This window comes from Triturus cristatus, chromosome 6 (genome assembly GCF_964204655.1).
Source record: "Triturus cristatus chromosome 6, aTriCri1.1, whole genome shotgun sequence".
Lineage (NCBI taxonomy): Eukaryota > Metazoa > Chordata > Amphibia > Caudata > Salamandridae > Triturus > Triturus cristatus.
In genome coordinates, this window is record NC_140589.1 from 1,125,395,019 (window position 1) to 1,125,414,976 (window position 19,958).

At 41.9% G+C, this 19,958-nt stretch overlaps 1 protein-coding gene across 4 annotated transcripts in view; it reads left to right on the forward strand.

The window, feature by feature from the left end:
* The window catches only part of GNPAT (glyceronephosphate O-acyltransferase), a 654,210-nt gene that overhangs the window by 162,637 nt on the left and 471,615 nt on the right, over window positions 1-19,958 (forward strand). For all 4 annotated transcript variants that reach the window (XM_085612021.1, XM_085612024.1, XM_085612023.1 and 1 more), the window contains exon 2: window positions 17,546-17,734. In XM_085612021.1, coding sequence (XP_085468147.1) covers window positions 17,546-17,734 — 189 coding nt within the window. The remainder of the gene's footprint in view (window positions 1-17,545; window positions 17,735-19,958) is intronic.

Here is a 19,958-nt window from a genome sequence, read left to right on the forward strand (position 1 = left end):
AGTGACATTGGTGTGTTACCTTTGTGGGCAATGTTTCGTAATTGACCCCTTGTGGTTGTTGTGGGAGTGTGTTTACCTCTCACTGTTGGGGGTGTGTATGTGAGAGGACTCGGTTTTGGAGCCTCTCTGGCCTACCACTATGTTTTGTGGTTGTGGGTGGACTTAGGTTTGTCTTCCTTGTGGGCGATGGTTAGCGTTGACTATGTTTTTGAGTCACTCGTATCTACCACTTTTGTGTGCTTGGTAGATTAATGTCGCTTCACCTTCAGCTTTTCTGTTTCTGCTGAGCATTTTATTGTGTTTTTCTCCTACCTTTCATGCTTCTCTTACGGCATGGGTCTTTGTCCCGCGACTATGGGTTTTGTTGTGGTGTGTTCTTTTGCACCTCTTTTTGTGTGTGGAAAGGGAGTGGATGTGTATGGGTGTTGTCTATTCCCTTTCTTTTGGGGGCTTATGTGTGAGAAAGTTGTTGGGGGCTATGCTTCAGAGAGCTGTGGTCTGACTCGCACAGGGAGAGCAACGGGCCGACGGGCTTGCTAGCAGACACACAGCTACGAGCTAATGGGATGGCTTGCAGAGGTAGAGCTGCGGGCCCGAGAAGGTTGTTGGGGGCTATGCTTCAGCGAGCTGTGGTCTGACTCCCAGAGGGAGAGCAGCGGGCCTGCTAGCATACACACAGCTACAAGCTAATGGGCTGGGTCGCAGACGAAGAGCTGAGAGCCGACCGGTGGTTCGCAGACAGAGACTTGCGAGCCGGCTGTCTGGCTCGTAGAGGGACAGCTACGAGCTGACTGGCTGGCTCTTAGAGGGAGAGCTGCGGCCCGCCAGCTCACAGAGGGAGAGCTGCAGGCCGGCTCGCAGAGGAACCGCTGCGGGCCGACTGGTATAGGGAAAGGTGCGGGCCATCGGCTTGCAAAGGGATAGCTGCGGGACCGTGATGTGGGGAGAGGGAGCCTGAAAGGGGTATCTCGCAGAGAGAGAGCTGCGGTATATTTCCAGTCTTGGCTTCAGAGATGCAACTGCGGGCCCGAGAACTCGCACACGAACTGCTGCGAGCCGACCAGTGGTTCGCAGAGGGAGAGTTGCGGGCCCATGAAGGTTTTTGGGGGCTATGATTCAGAGAGCTGTTGTCTAACTAGCACAGAGAGAGCAACGGGCCGACGGGCCTCCTAGCAGACCCACAGCTACGAGCTAATGGGCTGGCTCACAGAGGTAGAGCTGCGGGCCCAACGGCTCGCAGACACAGAGCTGCGAGCCGACGGACTAGCTTCTAAAGGCATAGCTGCTAGCTGGTGATGTGGGGACAAGGAGCGTGAAAGGGGTATCTCACACAGACCGAGCTCCGGTATGTTTTCAGAGTTGCCTCGCAGAGGTAGAACTACGGACTCGATGTCTTGTAGATGGAGAGATGCGAGCTGACGTGGACTGAATCACAAAATGGCTGCCAACAGTTCCTAGTTTCAACAGTTCGCACCCAGGCTCGCAGAGAGAGAGCTGCGCCCCGTGGGTGCAGCTCGCAGAGGGAGAGCTACGGGCTGTCTGTTCGCAAAAGCACAGCAGCGTACTGGCTCTCAGAGGTAGAGAGCTGCGAGCCGATGGACTGGCTTCTAAAGGCATAGCTGCAAGCTGGTGATGTGGGGGGAGGGAGCGTGAAAGGGGTATCTCACACAGACAGAGCTCCGGTATAGTAAATTGCCTCCGGGATCTTTGTTTTACTTTCACTCAATGCGAGGCACAAGATGGCTGCTAACACTTCCTGGTGTGAAGTGTTAGCAGCCAATCCGAGGCAAGCTCGTGCTCGGGAGTTAGGCTCCGCCCGGCACGGCATTTTGCTGAACACCACAAGTCTGATCCTACACTACTGAGATATTTTCTCATTGATTGCATCCAGAATAAAAAGAGAGGGGGAGATAGAGTACGTGTATTGCGCCAGTTAGAGACTAGATATATTTTGAATCTCGACAGCAAACATCCTGGGGGTTTAAATCAAACTGAAGATCTGTACACCTATCTATAATATCTTATTAGAGCAATTATTCAATACTGTTTCAGCATTAACATCTTGACGATTATGATAATGGTTTCACATCAACTTATACTTGAAGTTAATTAACCTTAATAACAAGTTAGAACTTCAAATTATTTATTTCTATTTTAAGCATCGGACTTTTCTGCTTGCAGTCTCCTAAGCATTCCCTTGTTCTACTATTTAACTCTCCACTTGGTGGTTTTTAAGGCTTTTTAGAGGTTTTTATGGTATTTTAGTTTTTAGATTAACACACTGCACTTTGCACTTTTTGTTATTTACAATGCACTTTAGGCAACCAGAAGCCAACAAATACCAGATTGTTGTTGTCCAAACAATGCACTATTGACCGCATATAAGTCGTTCATTTACAAAACATGCCTTGGTATTTAAACCTGGACTTTTTACAATATCTAAAATTTTATGCTATTTATAGAGTTTTACAATTGGAAAGAAGAGTGTGTTTTAGGAATAGAGAGAAAAAATATCATGAAAAAATATTTTTCCTTCTATGTGCTTACAATTTTAGCAAATACACACGTGCGTATAAATTGGCAGCTATAACATAATCCAATGTATTATATTTTAGAAACAAAGATGAACTATTTTAATGTGTTATTTTAACATTATATTGGTTTTAATTCTTTGTTTGTCTATGTTTACATTGAGATATATATGGTATGTCTACTATGTCTATGGTTGCAATTTTAAGGTGTATTCTGCATTCGTCACTTTAAGAAACACAAAAAAAGAAAAAAATGTAACATCCTATTTAAGCCTATCAAACGATGTAAAGCGCGTCATGTGATCAAGATCCCTAGAGGATCGAAACGCGTCAGGCGAGCGTGAGGGTGCAAGGAGAAGCATCTCAATAAAGTAAATTTTGCACGTACCTGTGGTCCGTCCTCCATTGGTGTCACAACGCCGATTCAGCTTTGGAGTTCAAGTTATATATATGTATATATATATATATATTCACTTAAAAAACCATAGGTTTCACACAAGTTATAGTTAGCTGTACATTTCACTCGTAAAAAACCAATGAAATTCCACGTTATAGTTAGATCAGGTAACTATAACTTGCGCGCCCACAATAAACTGCTGATGACGTCACATATTACATCACTTATGACATGGTCAGTGACATCACTCATGACATCAATGATGACATCTGAAATGACACATTGTGCATTGCGGTCGCGCAAGTTATAGTTACCTGATCTAACTATAACGTGGAATTTCATTGGTTTTTTATGAGTGAAATGTACAGCTAACTATAACTTGTGTGAAACCTATGGTTTTTTAAGTGAATTTGCAAGGTTTTTTAAATGCTAATTCCTAACTATAACGTGTGTGAAACCTATGGTTTTTTCAGTGAATTTGTACGGTTTTTTAAATGCTAAGTTATGTATTTATTTTAAATTTTTGCGCGCACGGTGCGCTTCGCGCACCGTGCGCGCGCTGTGGGCACACGTTGCGCATTTCGTACCGTGCACGCCTCGCCATTTTTTACAAAATATCAATAGTTTTTTTCTCCCTTGGGGGTCCTTAGATTTATATATTAAATGTGATTGTTAATTCTTTTTTTTTTTTTTTTTTTTTTTACCGTACGCGTACGGTAAGCTTACCGTACGCGCACTTCGCGATTTTTTTTTAAAATTATTAAATTTATTTTTCATACTTTTTGGTCCTTCGTGAACCCCCTGACGAACGCTAGGGGGTCTGCAACTCTCTTCGTTGCCCCCTTTTCATGTTATCAACCTTTGTTTTTCAGTGCGAGAGACAGAAAATGGCGGCCGACACTTCCTGATTTCCACCGATTCGAATGCTTACAGTCATGTAACCACCAATCAGAATTGAGCTCGCGCACGGCACCGTACGCGTGCGGTAAGCTTACGGTAAGCGCACGGAGCGCGCTTACAGATATATATATTGATTTAAATGCTATTTTCTCAGGACCTACTGAACAGATTTACACCAGACCTACAAAAGGCACATCCTTGACCTGAGGACTACCTCTCTGCCAAATTTCAAGTAATTCTGTTCAGCCGTTCGGGCTGTAGCTCGGACTAAAGGTCCTATGGGAAAATGCATGGGGAAAACGCGTTTTGGGACCCCCCTTTTTTCTCAGCCCCCGCTTGACGAATCCCCCCGAGACTTTCAGGGTAGGAGCGGAGCGTAGCGCCCCATTAGTTTTGAAAATTTCGTGAGGATTAGTCAACCGGCGCCAAAGTTATTCCAAATAGAATGTTGCGGATTTCCTATGGAAACACGGTCCTAACTATAACTATCTACTGGCGACCGCCAGTAGATAATATATATATATATATATTCACTTAAAAAACCATAGGTTTCACACACGTTATAGTTAGGAATTAGCATTTAAAAAACCTTGCAAATTCACTTAAACCATAGGTTTCACACATGTTATAGTTAGCTGGACATTTCCCTCGTAAAAAAACAATGAAATTCCCCCGTTATAGTTAGTGCAGGCAACTATAACTCACGCGACCGCAATCCTCTGCTGATGACGTCAGATATTACATCACTGATTACATATGTGTCTTTCTGAAAAATAAATATTTGTAATATATGTATAGCTAAAGATTAATGGAAGAAGACCTGGGTAAATAGGTGTCTAAATACAGTGATGTAATATCTGACGTCATCAGCAGAGGATTGCGGTCGCGTGAGTTATAGTTGCCTGCACTAACTATAACGGGGGAATTTCATTGGGTTTTTACGAGGGAAATGTCCAGCTAACTATAACATGTGTGAAACCTATGGTTTTTTAAGTGAATATGCAAGGTTTTTTAAATGCTAATTCCTAACTATAACGTGTGTGAAACCTATGGTTTTTTAAGTGAATTTGTACAGTTTTTTAAATGCTAAGTTATGTATTTATTAATATTTTTTTTTCTCAGGTTTTTCACCGTGCGCGCACCGAGCGCACACGATGCGTTGTGCATGCCGTGCGTGCACGGTGCGCGCACCCCGCACTTTTTCGTCCAAAAAAAAAAAAAAATTCACCCTTGGGGGTCCTTCAGTGACCCCCTGACAAAGGCTAGGGGGTCAGGAACTGTCCACCCTGCCCCCTTTTCACGTTCTCCACCTTTGTTTTTCACTGCCTCAGACTGCGAGAGACAAAATGGCGGCCGACACTTCCTGATTTCGACCGATTAGAATGTTTACTGACATCTAACAACCAATCAGAATTTCGCTCGCGGACGTCACCGTGCGCGCATCGTGCGCGCACGGTGCGCGCCTATAGCTATATGTGTACTTTTAACTGAAATTTTCTCAGGAACTACTGAACAGATTGACTCCAGATATTCAAAAGGCACATCCCTGACCTGAGGACTACCTCTCTGCCAAATTTCAAGTAATTCTGTTCAGCCGTTCGGGCTGTACCTTGGACCAAATGTCCCTATGGAAAGATGCATGGGGAAAACGCGTTTTGGGACCCCCCTTTTTTCTCGGCCCCCCGCTTGACTAATCACCCCGAGACTTACAGGGTAGGAGCGGAGCGCCCCACCTATTTTGAAAAATTTGCGAGGATTCGTCAACCGGCGCCAAAGTTATTCATAATAGAATTTTCAGATTTCCTATGGAAACACGGTCCTAACTATAACTATTTACTGGCGACCGCCAGTAGATAATATATATATATAAAACCAACAACAAAAGTTCGTGTTAGTACGCTCTCAGGAAAAACCAGACAGCAATCAAGAGTGGTGATCCAAATTTAATCCTACACAACGCGTTTCGGCGACAGCCTTGTTCACGTGCTGTCTGGTTTTTCCTGAGAGCGTACTAACACAAACTTTTGTTGTTGGTTGGATATTCTTTACCGGCACGCTCCGCCGGAGTGTACGCCACCTTCCCATGGGGCCCAGTATTCCAGTAGGAGCTACGTGACTTTTGTGTGTATGTGTATATATATATATATATATATATATATGTGTATATATATATATATATATATATATATATATATATATTTCTCCTTTAAAATCTCAAACTACTGAATGGATGTACACCATTTCAACAAAAGCGTGCTTTCTGGACCAAGACCTTCCTCCCTGCCAAATTTGGCGTTCTTCCATTCAGCAGTTTGACCTGTAGCCCTGTCTAAAGTTTCCTATGGAAATTGCAGGGAGAAAACACGTTTTGGGACCCCCCTTTTTTTCTCAGCCCCCCTTGACGACTCACCCCCAAACTTTTCAAGATAGGAGCTAATCTGAAAAGACAAACTTTTTGGAAAATTTCATAAAGATTCGTCAAACGACTCCAAAGTTATAAGCACATCACAAAAATGATTTTCCTATGGAAACTAGGTTCTAACTATAACTATCTACTGGCGACTGCCAGTAGAATATATTATATATCGATTTCGCCTGCCTGACGCGTTTCAAAGGCAATTGTTCTTCAGAGGCTTTGCGGGAACGAAGCGTGCACTTCGGTCACCTTCCCTGTCTTAAATAATGCCCCATAGCACGCCCTTCAATGGGCTATTCAAATGAAACTGTGCTGCTGCATTATGGGAACTGGTGTTCGTTAGTATCTGTCCCTTGATGGATGCACTATCATAACTGTTAACATTTAAAGCCCTGGATGAGCCTCCACATGAAGATCCGTCCGTCACTATTGCCCCACAAATAGGCTTGATAATTATCGTACCTTGTGGCCCCCTGGAAGACGGGGTGGTGCTTTCTTTGCGGGCGGGCGGCCGCGTTTATACTGTTAAATATCCAATAGCGAATAATTTAATAGATCTGTATTTGCAGCTGCTGTTCTTTAGCTTAATTTGTTTTTAGTCCATCAGCTTCACACTGAGCACGTGACGTTTGCACATACTATTCCTTAACGTTAATGGCCTAACCCATTTCATTAAAAAGAAAAAGGTACTGTCTTTACATTTCCAGACATAGCCTTATTGCAAGAAAACTTCTCTTTCAGATCTATAATCTAGTGAATTATGGAGAGATTGGGTAGGCTGTGTTATTAGTAGCAGTATACTGCCCTCTCCCCTTTCTGATTCTTGGTCTTCTTTGAAAAGGTGTGGAGTTGCCATTTTCTCTCTCTCATAAATATGTTCTGTTTACTTCCCTGAAAACAAAGACGGATCCATTGGGACATTGCATCTTTGTAAAATTCAAAAGTATGGATCAGATTTTTATTGTGGGGTCGGTGTACGCCCCTAATCAGGATTGGGCATCCTTTTTCTCAACGCTATCCAGACTGACTGAGTTTGTTTCCACCAAGACATTTATTGGGAGACTTGATTATAGCGCTTGACCCCCCTTTTAAATCCTTCTGGCCCGATTGATAGGGCTAACGATAGAGCAATCTTGAATGATGTAATGAGTGCTTATGTTTTGAAGGACCCTTAGCGGTTGTTGCACCCTGGGGATAGAGAGTGTACATTTATCTCCTATGTCCATGGGACTTAATCCTGGATAGATTTTTATAATGTCACATGCCTCGTTAGTCTTCCTGGTGATTGTAGTATTGGGGGAATCTCTGACCATGCACTAACAGTTTTGGAATTGGATTTAGGACACGTGTCCCCAGCATCAAATCGTTGGAAACTGAATCCCTCCCATTACTGTACCTTGTAAACAAAAATGTATTTGCCATTTACGCAAATTCTTACTAAATAGCTAATCCTCTACAAAATAAATGCAGAAATTATGAGCAGCAGGGAAGGCTACCATGAGAGGTATGCTTGTGCAGGATTCAGTGCTTTGCATTTCACAAGCAGAATATGACCTCCTTTGGTTCAAGTGCCGTCATTATGAGCAAGGTGAAAAGGCAGGCAGGCTTTTTGCAGCTCAATTGCGTCAGTGAGAGCCACACTCTGCTATTGCAGTGATTTATAGTGAAACTCACGGTTTACTGACACACCCAGTGGAGATCACAGAAATGTTTGAATGATTCTTCTCGGCACTTTATAGTTCAGAGGCCCTCTTGATGCTGCTTCTGAGCAAGTTTTTTTACAGGTTCTCCATTTGACTTTCTTGTCTGAGAATGGTAGGCAGCTCCTGGAGGGAGAGGTCACAATGGAGGAGATCACAGAGGGTATCAGTAGTATGTCCAAAGATAAAGCCCTGGGGGATGACTGTTTCCTGACAAATTTGTATAAGATAAACATAGATAGTTGATGGTTCTGCTTATTTATAGGCTTTATAAAGAGCTAGAGGGTGATGCTGTCATTCAGCGAGAGTTTAATAGAACGATCATCAGCCTAATCTTGAAGCCTGAGAAAGATCTTACAACTAATGCAAGATATTGTCCTATTTCACTTCTTAATGCAGAAATGAATATATTCGCTAAGCTCCTTGCAACTCGCCTCAAGAATGTTCTTCCTAGCTTGATACATAGCTCTCAAGTCGGTCTTGTACCAGGTGGTTCTTCTCAAAATCAAATGCCTCTCTTGTCCAATATGAACTGGCAAGTTCCGAATGACCGAGATGACAAACTGCTGCTTTCATTAGATGCTGAAGTCTTTTGACCGGGTTTGAATGGGGGTATCTTTATTGTACCTTAAGCAGTTTGGGGATGGATCTATTTTTCCCCACAATTCAGTGTCAATACTCAGCTCCTTCATTTCAGAAGGATTGTGGAGGTCCCTCATCAAAGCCCTTTGAAATTTTCCAGGCACGCGTCATGGCTGCCTGCTGTTACCTTTGTTGTTCCTTTTAGCACTTGAGCCATTGATAGCAGCAATAAGGCAGTTTCTCTTTGTTCAGGGAGTGTAAACACTTTTGATGCTTGCAAAATCTTATTATACGCAGATGATATCTTGTTGACTTTGAGTGATCCTGCCTTTTCTGTTCCTGAACCTGTATGAATCCGAGAACCGTGCAAGGCACTCTTGGTCTCACATGGAAGACCTCTGATTTTAAGTATTTGTATCTTCTGATAAATAGAGGTTTGGATGATCTGGTGGTTGATAATATTCAGCCTTTTATAATTAAGATGCAACAGGACTTTGTGAGATGGTCTGCCTTATAGGTCTCTTTCTGGGGCAGGGTACAGATGATAAAGATGGTTCAACTATGTCTTTAGTATGCTGCCCTTGATTATTCCTGTTTGTACTCTTCACGCTATAAATCAGAGTATTAAGAGGTTTATCTGCGCATGCAGGAAACCGCAACTTAAATTGTCCAGATTACATGCGGATTCCAGGTCAGGTGGTTTCGGCATCCTAATATGTGTCTTTACTGTTTGGCTCAAACTTTATCGCAACTGGCTTATCCGTTGGTTCCTGTTACTGATCAGCCAAATTGGGTGATATGGGAGGGGAATATAATGGCAAGGCTCCTGGGGGCTTAGCTATCTTGTACAATTCTTGTGTCTTAGCAACCCCTCTCAGTCCTCTGACTATTACGGCAATGTGGGCTGCTTGGAGGGATATGCACCAAATTTTGAGAGTGGATAGTACAGTTCATAAGGACACACCACTTTGGAATAATTAGGGAATTGTTGTAGATCGAAAACCATTTAGATGGGCTTTGTGTGAAGAACGAGGAATTAAAACAATTGGAGACCTCCTTGATGAGGTCTCACTTTGTTCCTTCGAGTAATTATAAACTGAATTTTCTCTTACCCAGTCACAGCTTTGAAAGTATTGACAAGTGCGGCATTGCTTGAGAGGTAAACTAGGGTGAGATCCAACACATCCCTCAACCTCTCCAGTCGTAGACTACCTTAGACAATAGGACCTTTCTAAGAGTGGTGTGTCTAATATGCAGTACATACTTATTGACCATTTATACTCTCATTAAACTTGTTTTGCAGCTAAATTCTATTGACGGGAGCAGTTAGAAGTGGAGTACTCGGAGGGCGACTGGAAGGAAATCTTAAGAGTATCCCTATTGTTCGCTCAGAGAAGCTTGTTTATTTTAAAATTCTGCACAATTGGTATTGGTCTCCTTTCAAATTGTACAAAGGTTGTCTGGCTCCCAATGCGGCATGCTGGAGGTGCTCTAGAGCAGCATGTGATTTGTACTGCTTACTTTGGTCATGCCCTGCATTAGATTTCAATTGTCGTCGTATATGGGAAATGCTAAGTTCAGCTATCCAGACAAAATGGCTCTGTTACTTGATTTTGTTGATTTGGATTCTATGACTTCCCATTGGCGTAGATGGATGTCAACGGCTTTTATGGTTGCCAAGATCTGTATTTTACGGCATTGGTGTACTGCACTGGTGCCCACACATCGAGAGTGGATAGCTGAGCATTTTAGATTAGCTACGTATGGACGCCAAATTTACAGGGTTTAAGATCAAATGCATGTTTTTATTGAGGTTTGTGGTCCTATTTTGTGGCTTTGTGATCATTTACTCTTTTCCTTAGGCATGTGAACACTATTTTATTTTCCCCAATTAAACTAGGATGGTGTTTGGAGTGCTTTAATTTTAGGATTACAGTTTGGGATGATATGCTTTGGGCTTGTGGTGCTATATGTTTGTTTAAGAGGAGTACGTTTTATGTGGTGGAGGGTTACCCTAGGTATTGCTTAAACTTTGTTGGGTAAAATGAGGACTCTTCTATTCCTTATTTTTTTTTATTTATTTCTTCTTTCTTTTATTCCTTTCTTATGATCCTATTAATGTTTATTGGGATCTTATGTATTATAGTGTTTATGAGGTACATTGTGGGGTACTTTGTACGTTATTTTTCGTGTATTATTGAAATCATAATAAAGAAATGTAAAAAAAAAAAAAAGAACTGAGTTATTAGGTTGGTTAGTTCCTCGGTGAAGTGTGTGCAACCACCAGGCAGGTGATGGACGGTGTGGAGTTTTGTGGGAGTGACGCCTTCAGTTTTGATGTCTACTGTGAGATATTTGAAAGTCGAGTAATTTGTGTTCTCGAGGGGGTTAAATTGGGATTCCTCATTGTAGATGATCACAAGACGGCTCACTATTCGCTCTGGTCTATCCTTTCTGATGCTGGAGTAGCCAGGAGGAGTTAGCAAGTTTAGTATTGGAATTAAGTGCTTGTTAAGCCAGGTGGAATGCAATGTTGGTTTCTTCCGCATGTATGGTCGCAGCAATTTCTGTGTTATGTTTCACTGCAGATCTGCAGTTCAGGAGCATACAGGTTAGGAAGCAAGGATTATTTTATTTTTAGTTGAGTGCAGTGTTCGGATAGTGGTGTATTGAGCGGGTGGTCTGGATGTTATGATAGGTTGAGGGATTCTATTTGTAGCACTGATAACTGGGATTCTGGAAGTAAGCTTGGTGTTCGCTTGAGGGTATTTTGAATTGTATGATTCGCTGAGTAGTTCTGCTTCGATAGAGGATAGGGGGTTGAGTGCTCAAGGGTCTGTAGGACAGGAGGCTCATGGATATGGAGGTATGGGCAGTCAGATCCCTGACTTTTGGAGATGTTTTTGGGGAGTCGAATTCTCTATTCTCAGGGTGGGATTGAGAATTATTTTAGCTTGGATCACAAGGTCTTTTTTGGCTCAGGACAGGATATGAATGTGGGGGAGGGTGATGGTGACATCAGAGTAGGAAATGTTGAGGGGTTTTATGGGCTGGTTGGGTTGAGCGATGAGAGTCCGGGGTGTGTATGTGGGGACTGATTGTTCTTGAATTGGGACTGGTGTTCTTGTGTCCACTGTGTGCGACCTTGGATTGTGTTTTGATATAGTCATTAGTTGCGGTGTGTGTAATGGGGATGGGACTGTAGCTTACTTGACTCAGACCTGTGTCTGAGGGAGCCTCAATGATGCATGAAATGGTGGTGGGGTCCTGTAAGCGAATAGTTTCTGTGCAAACGTACCGGATGTGTGTGGGGGTGGGGATTCGGATCCAGTTGTGTTAGAGAGATGAGGAGGGAAGAGAAGTGTCAGTCAAAAATGGGAAGGTGATGCTCGGCCGCTTAAATTGGTATGTTCCCTCTTCTGACGATAGGTATGCAGATCTCGCCCTTAACAGTTAGAGAAGGGATAGTGGTGAGTTTAGTTCCATGGAGAATTTTGATTGTTTTTGTAATTTGAAGGTGGAGAAGAAAGCTGTTCCTCAATTTTGCAGGGTGCTTAGAGTAGAAAATAAGGTTAGTTTTCATGTTGCCGTTGCTCGTGCTACAGTAGGTATTGGCTATAAGTGTTTCCAAAAGTTCTTTGAGTAAGTTTATTTTGAATTGTTTCCTTGCATTATTTGATACTTTTCTGGTGTAATTTATGTTTCATGAGTTGGGGCTGAATCTTTCATGTGCTGTGTCGTGGGGCTTAAGGTAGGGGTAAGTCATCTTAGCTCTCTCTTGCCCTTGCAATAGAGACCCTGTTTGAGAGAAAGCGTGTGTGTAGGATCGGAGTTTCGGAGGACCAGGATAGGCAACTTGGGGCAAATTCGTGGGAGATGTTCCATTAGTCGATTGACTGATGAGATTTAGAAAAGTTCTTTGGAGAATGTAAAGCTGTCTCTTTGTAGAGCCTTGCAGACCTAGATTGATTGCAATCTTACTGAAGTAAGGAGGGAGCCCTTACATTAAAGCAGGCTGCCCATTGTTATTCATATTTATATTGCATATCTATATTGTGAGCCTGCAGCGTAGTCCTCTTTTACTGTTGAGTTTAGGGAGTTGTCTTTCTCCCATTTTAGTGGAGCAATGAGTAAAGGATTGTAATCCTTCCCCCAAAGGCTGGAGAATGCCTTTAGAGAGGGTAAAGGACAGGATGTGAGGAGCGTGAGAGTGCTTCGTGCTGCATAGAAAGACTCTCTTCAACGACACATGGGCCATACACAGGTAGGCATTAAAATTTACGCTCGGCGGGAACCTTTATGTTTTTTGTTGCATATGTGCCCTGTGAGCAGCTGCAATTCACCGTCCTTTTGCCATCTAGCCCCACCTTATATTGTCTCACTTTCAGAATCTCACTGCTACCCACTCACTCACTCATTATTCACTTACATTGACACACTGCCATTTTCACACTCGCTGTCGCCACCACTTCGCATATGGCTTCACAAGGATATTGTAAGGTTTAAATAGATGCCTGATCTGCACTCCATCTAATGGTTTCTGCTTGGAGTCTGATAACTCTGTTTCCTTCAGTAATAGAAATAAGCTGGCCTCTGTCATATGTACCTGACGTTTTGTAAGGTTGATCCAGTGGTCTTTCCTGAATTCCTTCAATGTGTATTTTACCCAGCCTAACAAAAAATTCGATCTATTAAGAACCACAATAAGAACCCACTTTAGCTGTCTTGGGACCTAAGTGTTTAGACTTAAAGTGAGAAATTCTACCAATGAATAGTAGTTCACTATTGCTTCTTTCCCAGAAATGCCTCTCCTCATTTTCTGCTTCATGCATTCAGTTGAAACTCCTAGCGTTAGTATGAATTCAAAAATCATATATTAATAACATTGTTCTGTTATCCTCTCGACAATCTTATAACTTTATCTCTTTATGATTGGCATGCAGGTAAACAAAATATTGTCTTTACCTGGAATCTCCCTTCCTTCACATGAGAATAGCGTCTGTTGTATGCACTCATTAATTTACAATAATGACAAAATTACATCTTTGGTAAACATACAGCCACACTTGTAACATTGCCTATGTTCTTGAGTTATGTTATGATGGTTATAAGTGCATTTTGCCCAAAAGCACCTTATCTTTCAAATCTATTTGAGCAAACCTGCACTATTTACAAAAATCTATTCCTCTCAGTATCTCCCACACTATTTCAGAATCACCTGAGCATATGCTTTGTTTCACTCTTGTTCCCAACGCACATTGCCTCGAGCTTTGAATAATAGAATCCAAATGATTACTCGCCTTAACCAACAGCCGTGGGATTTAAGTACTGATCTTTCCGATACTGCACTGTCAAGTTGCGGGGCCTTTAAGGATAGTCTGTGCTATTTAATCTATGCAGACGTCTTCCAGTCCTTAAATATTGTTGGTCTCTGAGGCAGATGTACTAGCAAGTGAAAGCCCTTGCTTAACTTACCCTTTCAGTGTTTTAAATACATCTAACCTATACTTGTGTGCCACAATCCCATCCCATGCCATTCTTTTGGATGTGCACCTTCAGATTTTAAAATTATGACCTTTTTGCTGGTAGACCCTCAGTATTTGTGGTTTTATAAAGCAGGACATTAACCTAAAGACATTGTGGTGCTGCAGTGAAATTAGCTTCTAAGACATGACTGTAAAAGTGCAAAGGCAACTCTGTTAATTAGGGAATAGTCTTGCTTCTTAGGCTTTCCTAATTTTTTATAAATTTGATTCTCCTGGTCGAATGGAAAGAAGTAATAAGGTTAATCTAGCTGCCACTGACACAGAGAAGGTCCTATCAACAAGACAACCGAAGTCCTCGTCCTCGGATCCACCCCCTCTGCATGAGACAACACCTGGTGGGCCACCGCCCTCTGCAATCCTCCCCCCCCCCCCACCCCCCTCCCGGACCATGCTCCGAACCTCGGCATCATATTAGACTCCTCCCTCACCATGAACCGTCAAATCAATGCTGTGTCTTCCTCGTGTTCCAGCACCCTGTTCATCCTCTGCAAGACCTTCAAATGGATCCCCTCCAAATCCAGGAAGATCGTCACCCACGCACTCATAACCAGCAGACTGGACTATGGAAACACACTCTACGCCGGAATAAACTAATCCTTACTCCTCAAACTCCAGACCATCTAGAACGTTGCAGCTAGACTCTTCCTCGGCATCCCACGACAACACCACATCACCCAGCACCTACGAATTAATTGTTTAAAAGACAAAACTGAACATCCTAATTTTCGTGGATTTTTTTTGTTTTTTTATTGTCAAAATTCACGGATTTCTTTTTTGTTGATATGTTATGTTGCACCCATCACATTCTAAATTGTATCAAAAAAATTCCTGGCAGGACCTTTTCATTTGTACTTTATTACCCTTGTTCTGGGGAATGCAGGGTGTCTATTCTTTTGAAGGAATTCTTATTAGAAGCGCACTTGAAATAAAAAGGTGCTGAGCACCGAATTGATCTGAGCCTTAGAACTGAGACACAATGGGAGCTCCAACAAGGATGAACATATAAATGTGCTGCTTCTGTATTTTCAGGAGCTCCAATTGAAATTGGGTCTGTTCCGTATAATAGAATTCAATAATGAGCCTCCCATTCTTTGACCCACCTAGTACTTTCCTTGAAGTGCAACAATTATGCTCACCATGAGCCATGATCTGTTTGTGATTCATCCATGGCCCTTAATGCCCTCAGATCCCCTGCAAACTACTCTCCCAGCCCTTTTTAGGTCGAGCTTGGGCAGTAAATGCGCTGCTCTGTGAGGCATGCTGTATTCAGGTAGGGATTTGAAGCTCCGCCCATATTTTTCATTGGCTTGTGTCATTGTCCACTGTAAACTGTGGCTGTTCATTTATCAATAGGCTTAGTAGTCCTTCCTTAGTATTCCCTTCTTTTATTTTGTAACCTCCTATGGCGACTCCCCCGTTACTTGTGTTGTTACTCGGTAGGCTTTAATTACAGCCTCCGAGCACTATTTTCTCAAATAAATCTGTGGACAGCTCTCTCCTAACGCTTTAAAAAAATATTATCGCACGCATTTGCAATGCAATAGGTTTTGCATTTGCAAGAGTTTAAGCTATTGGCATTCTAAAAGACAATGCTTTTATTTATCTATTTTAAAAACAACACATAAATAAAAGGCATTTTCATTTACAATGCCAGTAGCTCAAACTCTCGTAAATACGAGACTTATTGCATTGCAAATGCTTGTTTTTCTTATCTTTCATTGGGTAAGACTGGTCACCAAGTGCCAACTTATGTGATATCTTTAGTTATGGCCCACTGCCGCTCTTCCTTTACTCCCTCGTTGTTTAGCTGTAATGCTGGACCTCTGTCATGGCTGACACATGGGGACTGATAATGGGTTTTCGCAGACCAGGGTGTCAGCGTGTGGCCTGAGTTTGCAGGGGTTGGAGCCTTTGGGTGCCAATGCTACCTCAGGGCCTGGGTAGCCGCATCTGCCTTCGCTACTTCCTCCGTGTTGGCTGCCGCCTCCTTTACCCGCTCCTTGACAGCCAGGCAGTCCCGGCTGCAGCACAGCTTCACGGTCACCAGCCACGGAAGTGTTTGTCTGTGTTGGTCTTTGTCAGTCACGGCCGAGCCGTCTCCCTCTACCACTGCCAGTTCACCTGGCAGGCCTTGGTGTGTCTCCAGAGGTACAGAGAGCTCAACGCCCATGCTGCCTCCCATACCTCCCGCCACCATCTGGTGCTGGTAATCCAGATTATGCCTCTGTATTCATCTGAATGTTTAAAGGGTTACGGTTTGAGCTCAGCGGAGATAGTCGGCTATCGTGGAGTGCTAACCACAAACCTCCAATCTTTTTTTTTTTTTTTTTTTTTACTAAGACACTTGTGCTTGTTCTATGAAAGTTATGGATCAGCTTTTCAGGCATGCTAGTGGTGATATGTCTATAGGACTTCTTGTGGATATAAAGTTTGTCTCTTTCTAGGACCCAATCACAATCTTTCCTACACACTGAAGAAGAAATCCGCCCCCAGAAAGCTTTTAGGAGTTTCAGTTCCACTTATCATGATTAATTGAACTGGCTAAGTTGAAATCTGAGGATTGTAAATGACACTGTATCAATAAAACCTTAAATCTTGGTTGATTGAAAATTATTTAAAAAAAAAAAAAACATCTATGGTTAGGAGTGGTGGGGTCGTAGTTATGCAAAATGCATAGAACATCGACAAAGCCCCAGGTTTCTGAGCTTTAAGGTTACCTAAAAGTTTACATTGCCATTCTGGAAAGCATGGAAGTAATGTTAAAGGTCTTCACAATAACGGTTGGAGCAATTTTTCATGTGGGAAAGTGAAGGACGAAAACTCAAATGTTATCTGGTGAACAGGACGAAGTTCTCAACTGTAGGGAAAAAAACAAATGTTAAATGTTCAAATGCACATTTTAGCTATTCAGTCAGTATCAAATTGGCATTCAGTCACTAAGAAAACAGCAGGAAGATTATCCATGGAAATCTAAGTCTACACTAGATCTTTGTGATAATTCCTTATGATTGTTTCCAGACTGGTAGGTGAAACGGGTCACCAAATCTGTTCAACACAGTTCAGCAGTTCCGGAACAAACTATTTAGGAGATTTACCCGTCCTTTTTAAATTCTTGTTAATATTACAAATTGCTAACGTAGTAACAAATCCACATTCATCAGCTCACTTTCCTTTTTTTACCACATGGTGCAAATTATATATTTGAAGGGTACCAACGTTGCATGAGGAGAAAGTGTATCTGACAAGTGAAAATCACAGAAGCTTGATATTTATTCTGGACAGTGGTATCTAGTTGTCCCCTCGACATGTTCCTTGACCACCCTTTTTAACCTGATGTGGATCAGTGTGTCTTGACCTGTTTATTCTATTAAAAGGAAGTGCTGTTAGAATAAAGCACATAGAGCAATGAATTCTGGCATTACTGACAGTATGTGTTTTTCTTCTCACAGTTTCCCATTACATTTTCCTTTCAGAAAGGTATCATGTCAAAGAAAAAGGATGACTTTGAAGATATCTTAGAGGAGAGGAGGGACTCTAGTGATTTTAGGTATGCGATGAAGTGCTACACGCCAGTCCTTTACAAGGGACTTTCACCTTGTAAGCCAAGTGCCATCAAGATTCTTGTCCTTCATTCTGAACAGGTGCAATATGCCATCAAACAGGTAAGCATGGGGGGAGCTTTGTTATTATTTTGTGTAAGAGTTATTCACCTTAGAGGATAGATGTCTTTCACAGAAGTGTGAAAAGAGTTCCAAACCGATCATTATTGGTTTGTTGAACTACAAAAGCATGTTGGGTGTGGCTAGGAAACATGCATCGTGTAGTCCTAAGATACCTAGTTTCGGTTCAATACAGCACTATTCATGGAGTATTTTTGGGACAACCACTGACTATGTAATTGAATTCAGCGTAGAATCTGTGTATGTATTTTTCACTGTGTGGATTCTCTGAAAACCTAGCAACATTTGTTTCTGCAGAACCCATGTCTTACTGGAATGTTACCTTTTTGTATGGACTTATTTATGATTTGCTTTTATAATTATGTCAATTGTATTGACTACATAAATATGAAGGACTGTGTATAATCTGCTGGAGCGAATGAGACATTTGACTTGTTGAGCATTGTTAGCATTATTTGGCATGGAACTTGAAGCTGACCAGTGCCCTTCCTGTGCTGATGACAAAGGTCGGCTGTAAAGGATTCTTGCCGAAAATATGCAGTACATGATTCAGCAGTTCTGGTGCTGAAAATATAGCTTCTTTGCTTGAGTTTTAACTATCCAAATCAAGCTCGATTACTAAGTCCTGGCTCTATCCCCAGTTACTTGTGTCACTTATTTTCACCTCTGATTTCTGCTGAAGCGTGGATGTCAGGATTTCTGGCACAGTTCACCTCTCTTGACTATCACAATATACCAACTGCGCTGATAGGATTATCTTTCCACTCTTACATTATAAAACAAAAAAAAGTTCTTATAATATCCCCCACCCACCAAGATGTCCCTTGGTGGCATGCTTCCTCATCGGGTTTTTCCTGTCCCGCTGCGTAAAGGAGACGGAGACGTGGGAGTACTTTTTAGTCGAATACTAAGAAAAGATGGTAGGTATAAAGGTTAGAGGGTCTTATCTAGAGTTAAAAATGCCTGGCTAAGTAGGAACAAAAACCTTTTATTCAGACCTGGTATGGTTAAAAAGGGACATTTTTACAGCCATACATTTACGTGTCTCAAGGTCTACATGTTTCAAGCCATTACCCCAAGGCTGTTCATCAGGACCACACAAATTATCCCTTTTACCACTCTGTATTCACAAGCGATTTTAAAAGGGTTTCATTTGCGCTAACCACATGGAGATCCCGAAGTGCATGGACGTTTTATCATTACCCATTCTGGAAGAAGATTGAACTCTCCCATACATGAAAATTCAGTTTTATTTTTGGACGAGTATAGATTACTTTTGGAAAGTAAACAACACTCCAGTACTTTAATTTGAAGAGTTTATTGTAGACCTAAAGGTGATGCGTGCGACCCTTGGCGGGTACACCTCCAACTGCCTACAACTCTAGAATTCCAGGTCAAGAATACTTAAGAGGCTTAGCAAGCACCAATGCCAAGGCACACAAAGCAGCCTCACACTGTACTAATAAACAACACACCCCCTTGCCCCAGAGCAAAATACATGATTAAACCATTAAATATTAGATAACCACCCAAAACAGAGTAATATATCTACGTGTGGTGATACAATAGTGATATAAACATGCACAGATTTAGGTACACACATAGTCATCCAATCATGTATGCCTTCCATACGAGCATCGATTTAATAATGATGTATACATGCAATTATGTAAGTACACACATAGTCATCCAATTGTTTAGGCTTCCTTCTTATACACAGTAAAATGTCCACCTTCTCATCTTCTTTCTCTAGCGTATTCATTGAAACATCATTTCTAACCCCAAAACTTAGGCTGTATTCAATTCAATAAATCTTATTCGATTTTCAAAAAACTCACGAGCTACAGTACAGTTCCACAAGCAATATAAACATATAATAAAATATAGGTAGAAATATAAAATGCATGCAAAGATATCCGCAAAATAAAACCATAAATTTAATTTCTTCCCCAGGAATGCAAATCACATAATAATAATATAACCATCCAATTAAAACTGGTAATTCAGACACCAGAAATTGCATCAAGACCTAGAATTGTAGTCCCTTGGAAAAATACTCTCATTGGTAAAGTGCACATACAGAAGAAAAACCCTTCCAGATAAAAATGTGAGAGCGGATCTGGGGGATATGATAATGAGCCTTGTATCAACTACCATCGGCTTCCTGCTTCTTACAGACCTTTTTAGAAAGCAGCACACACTAGAA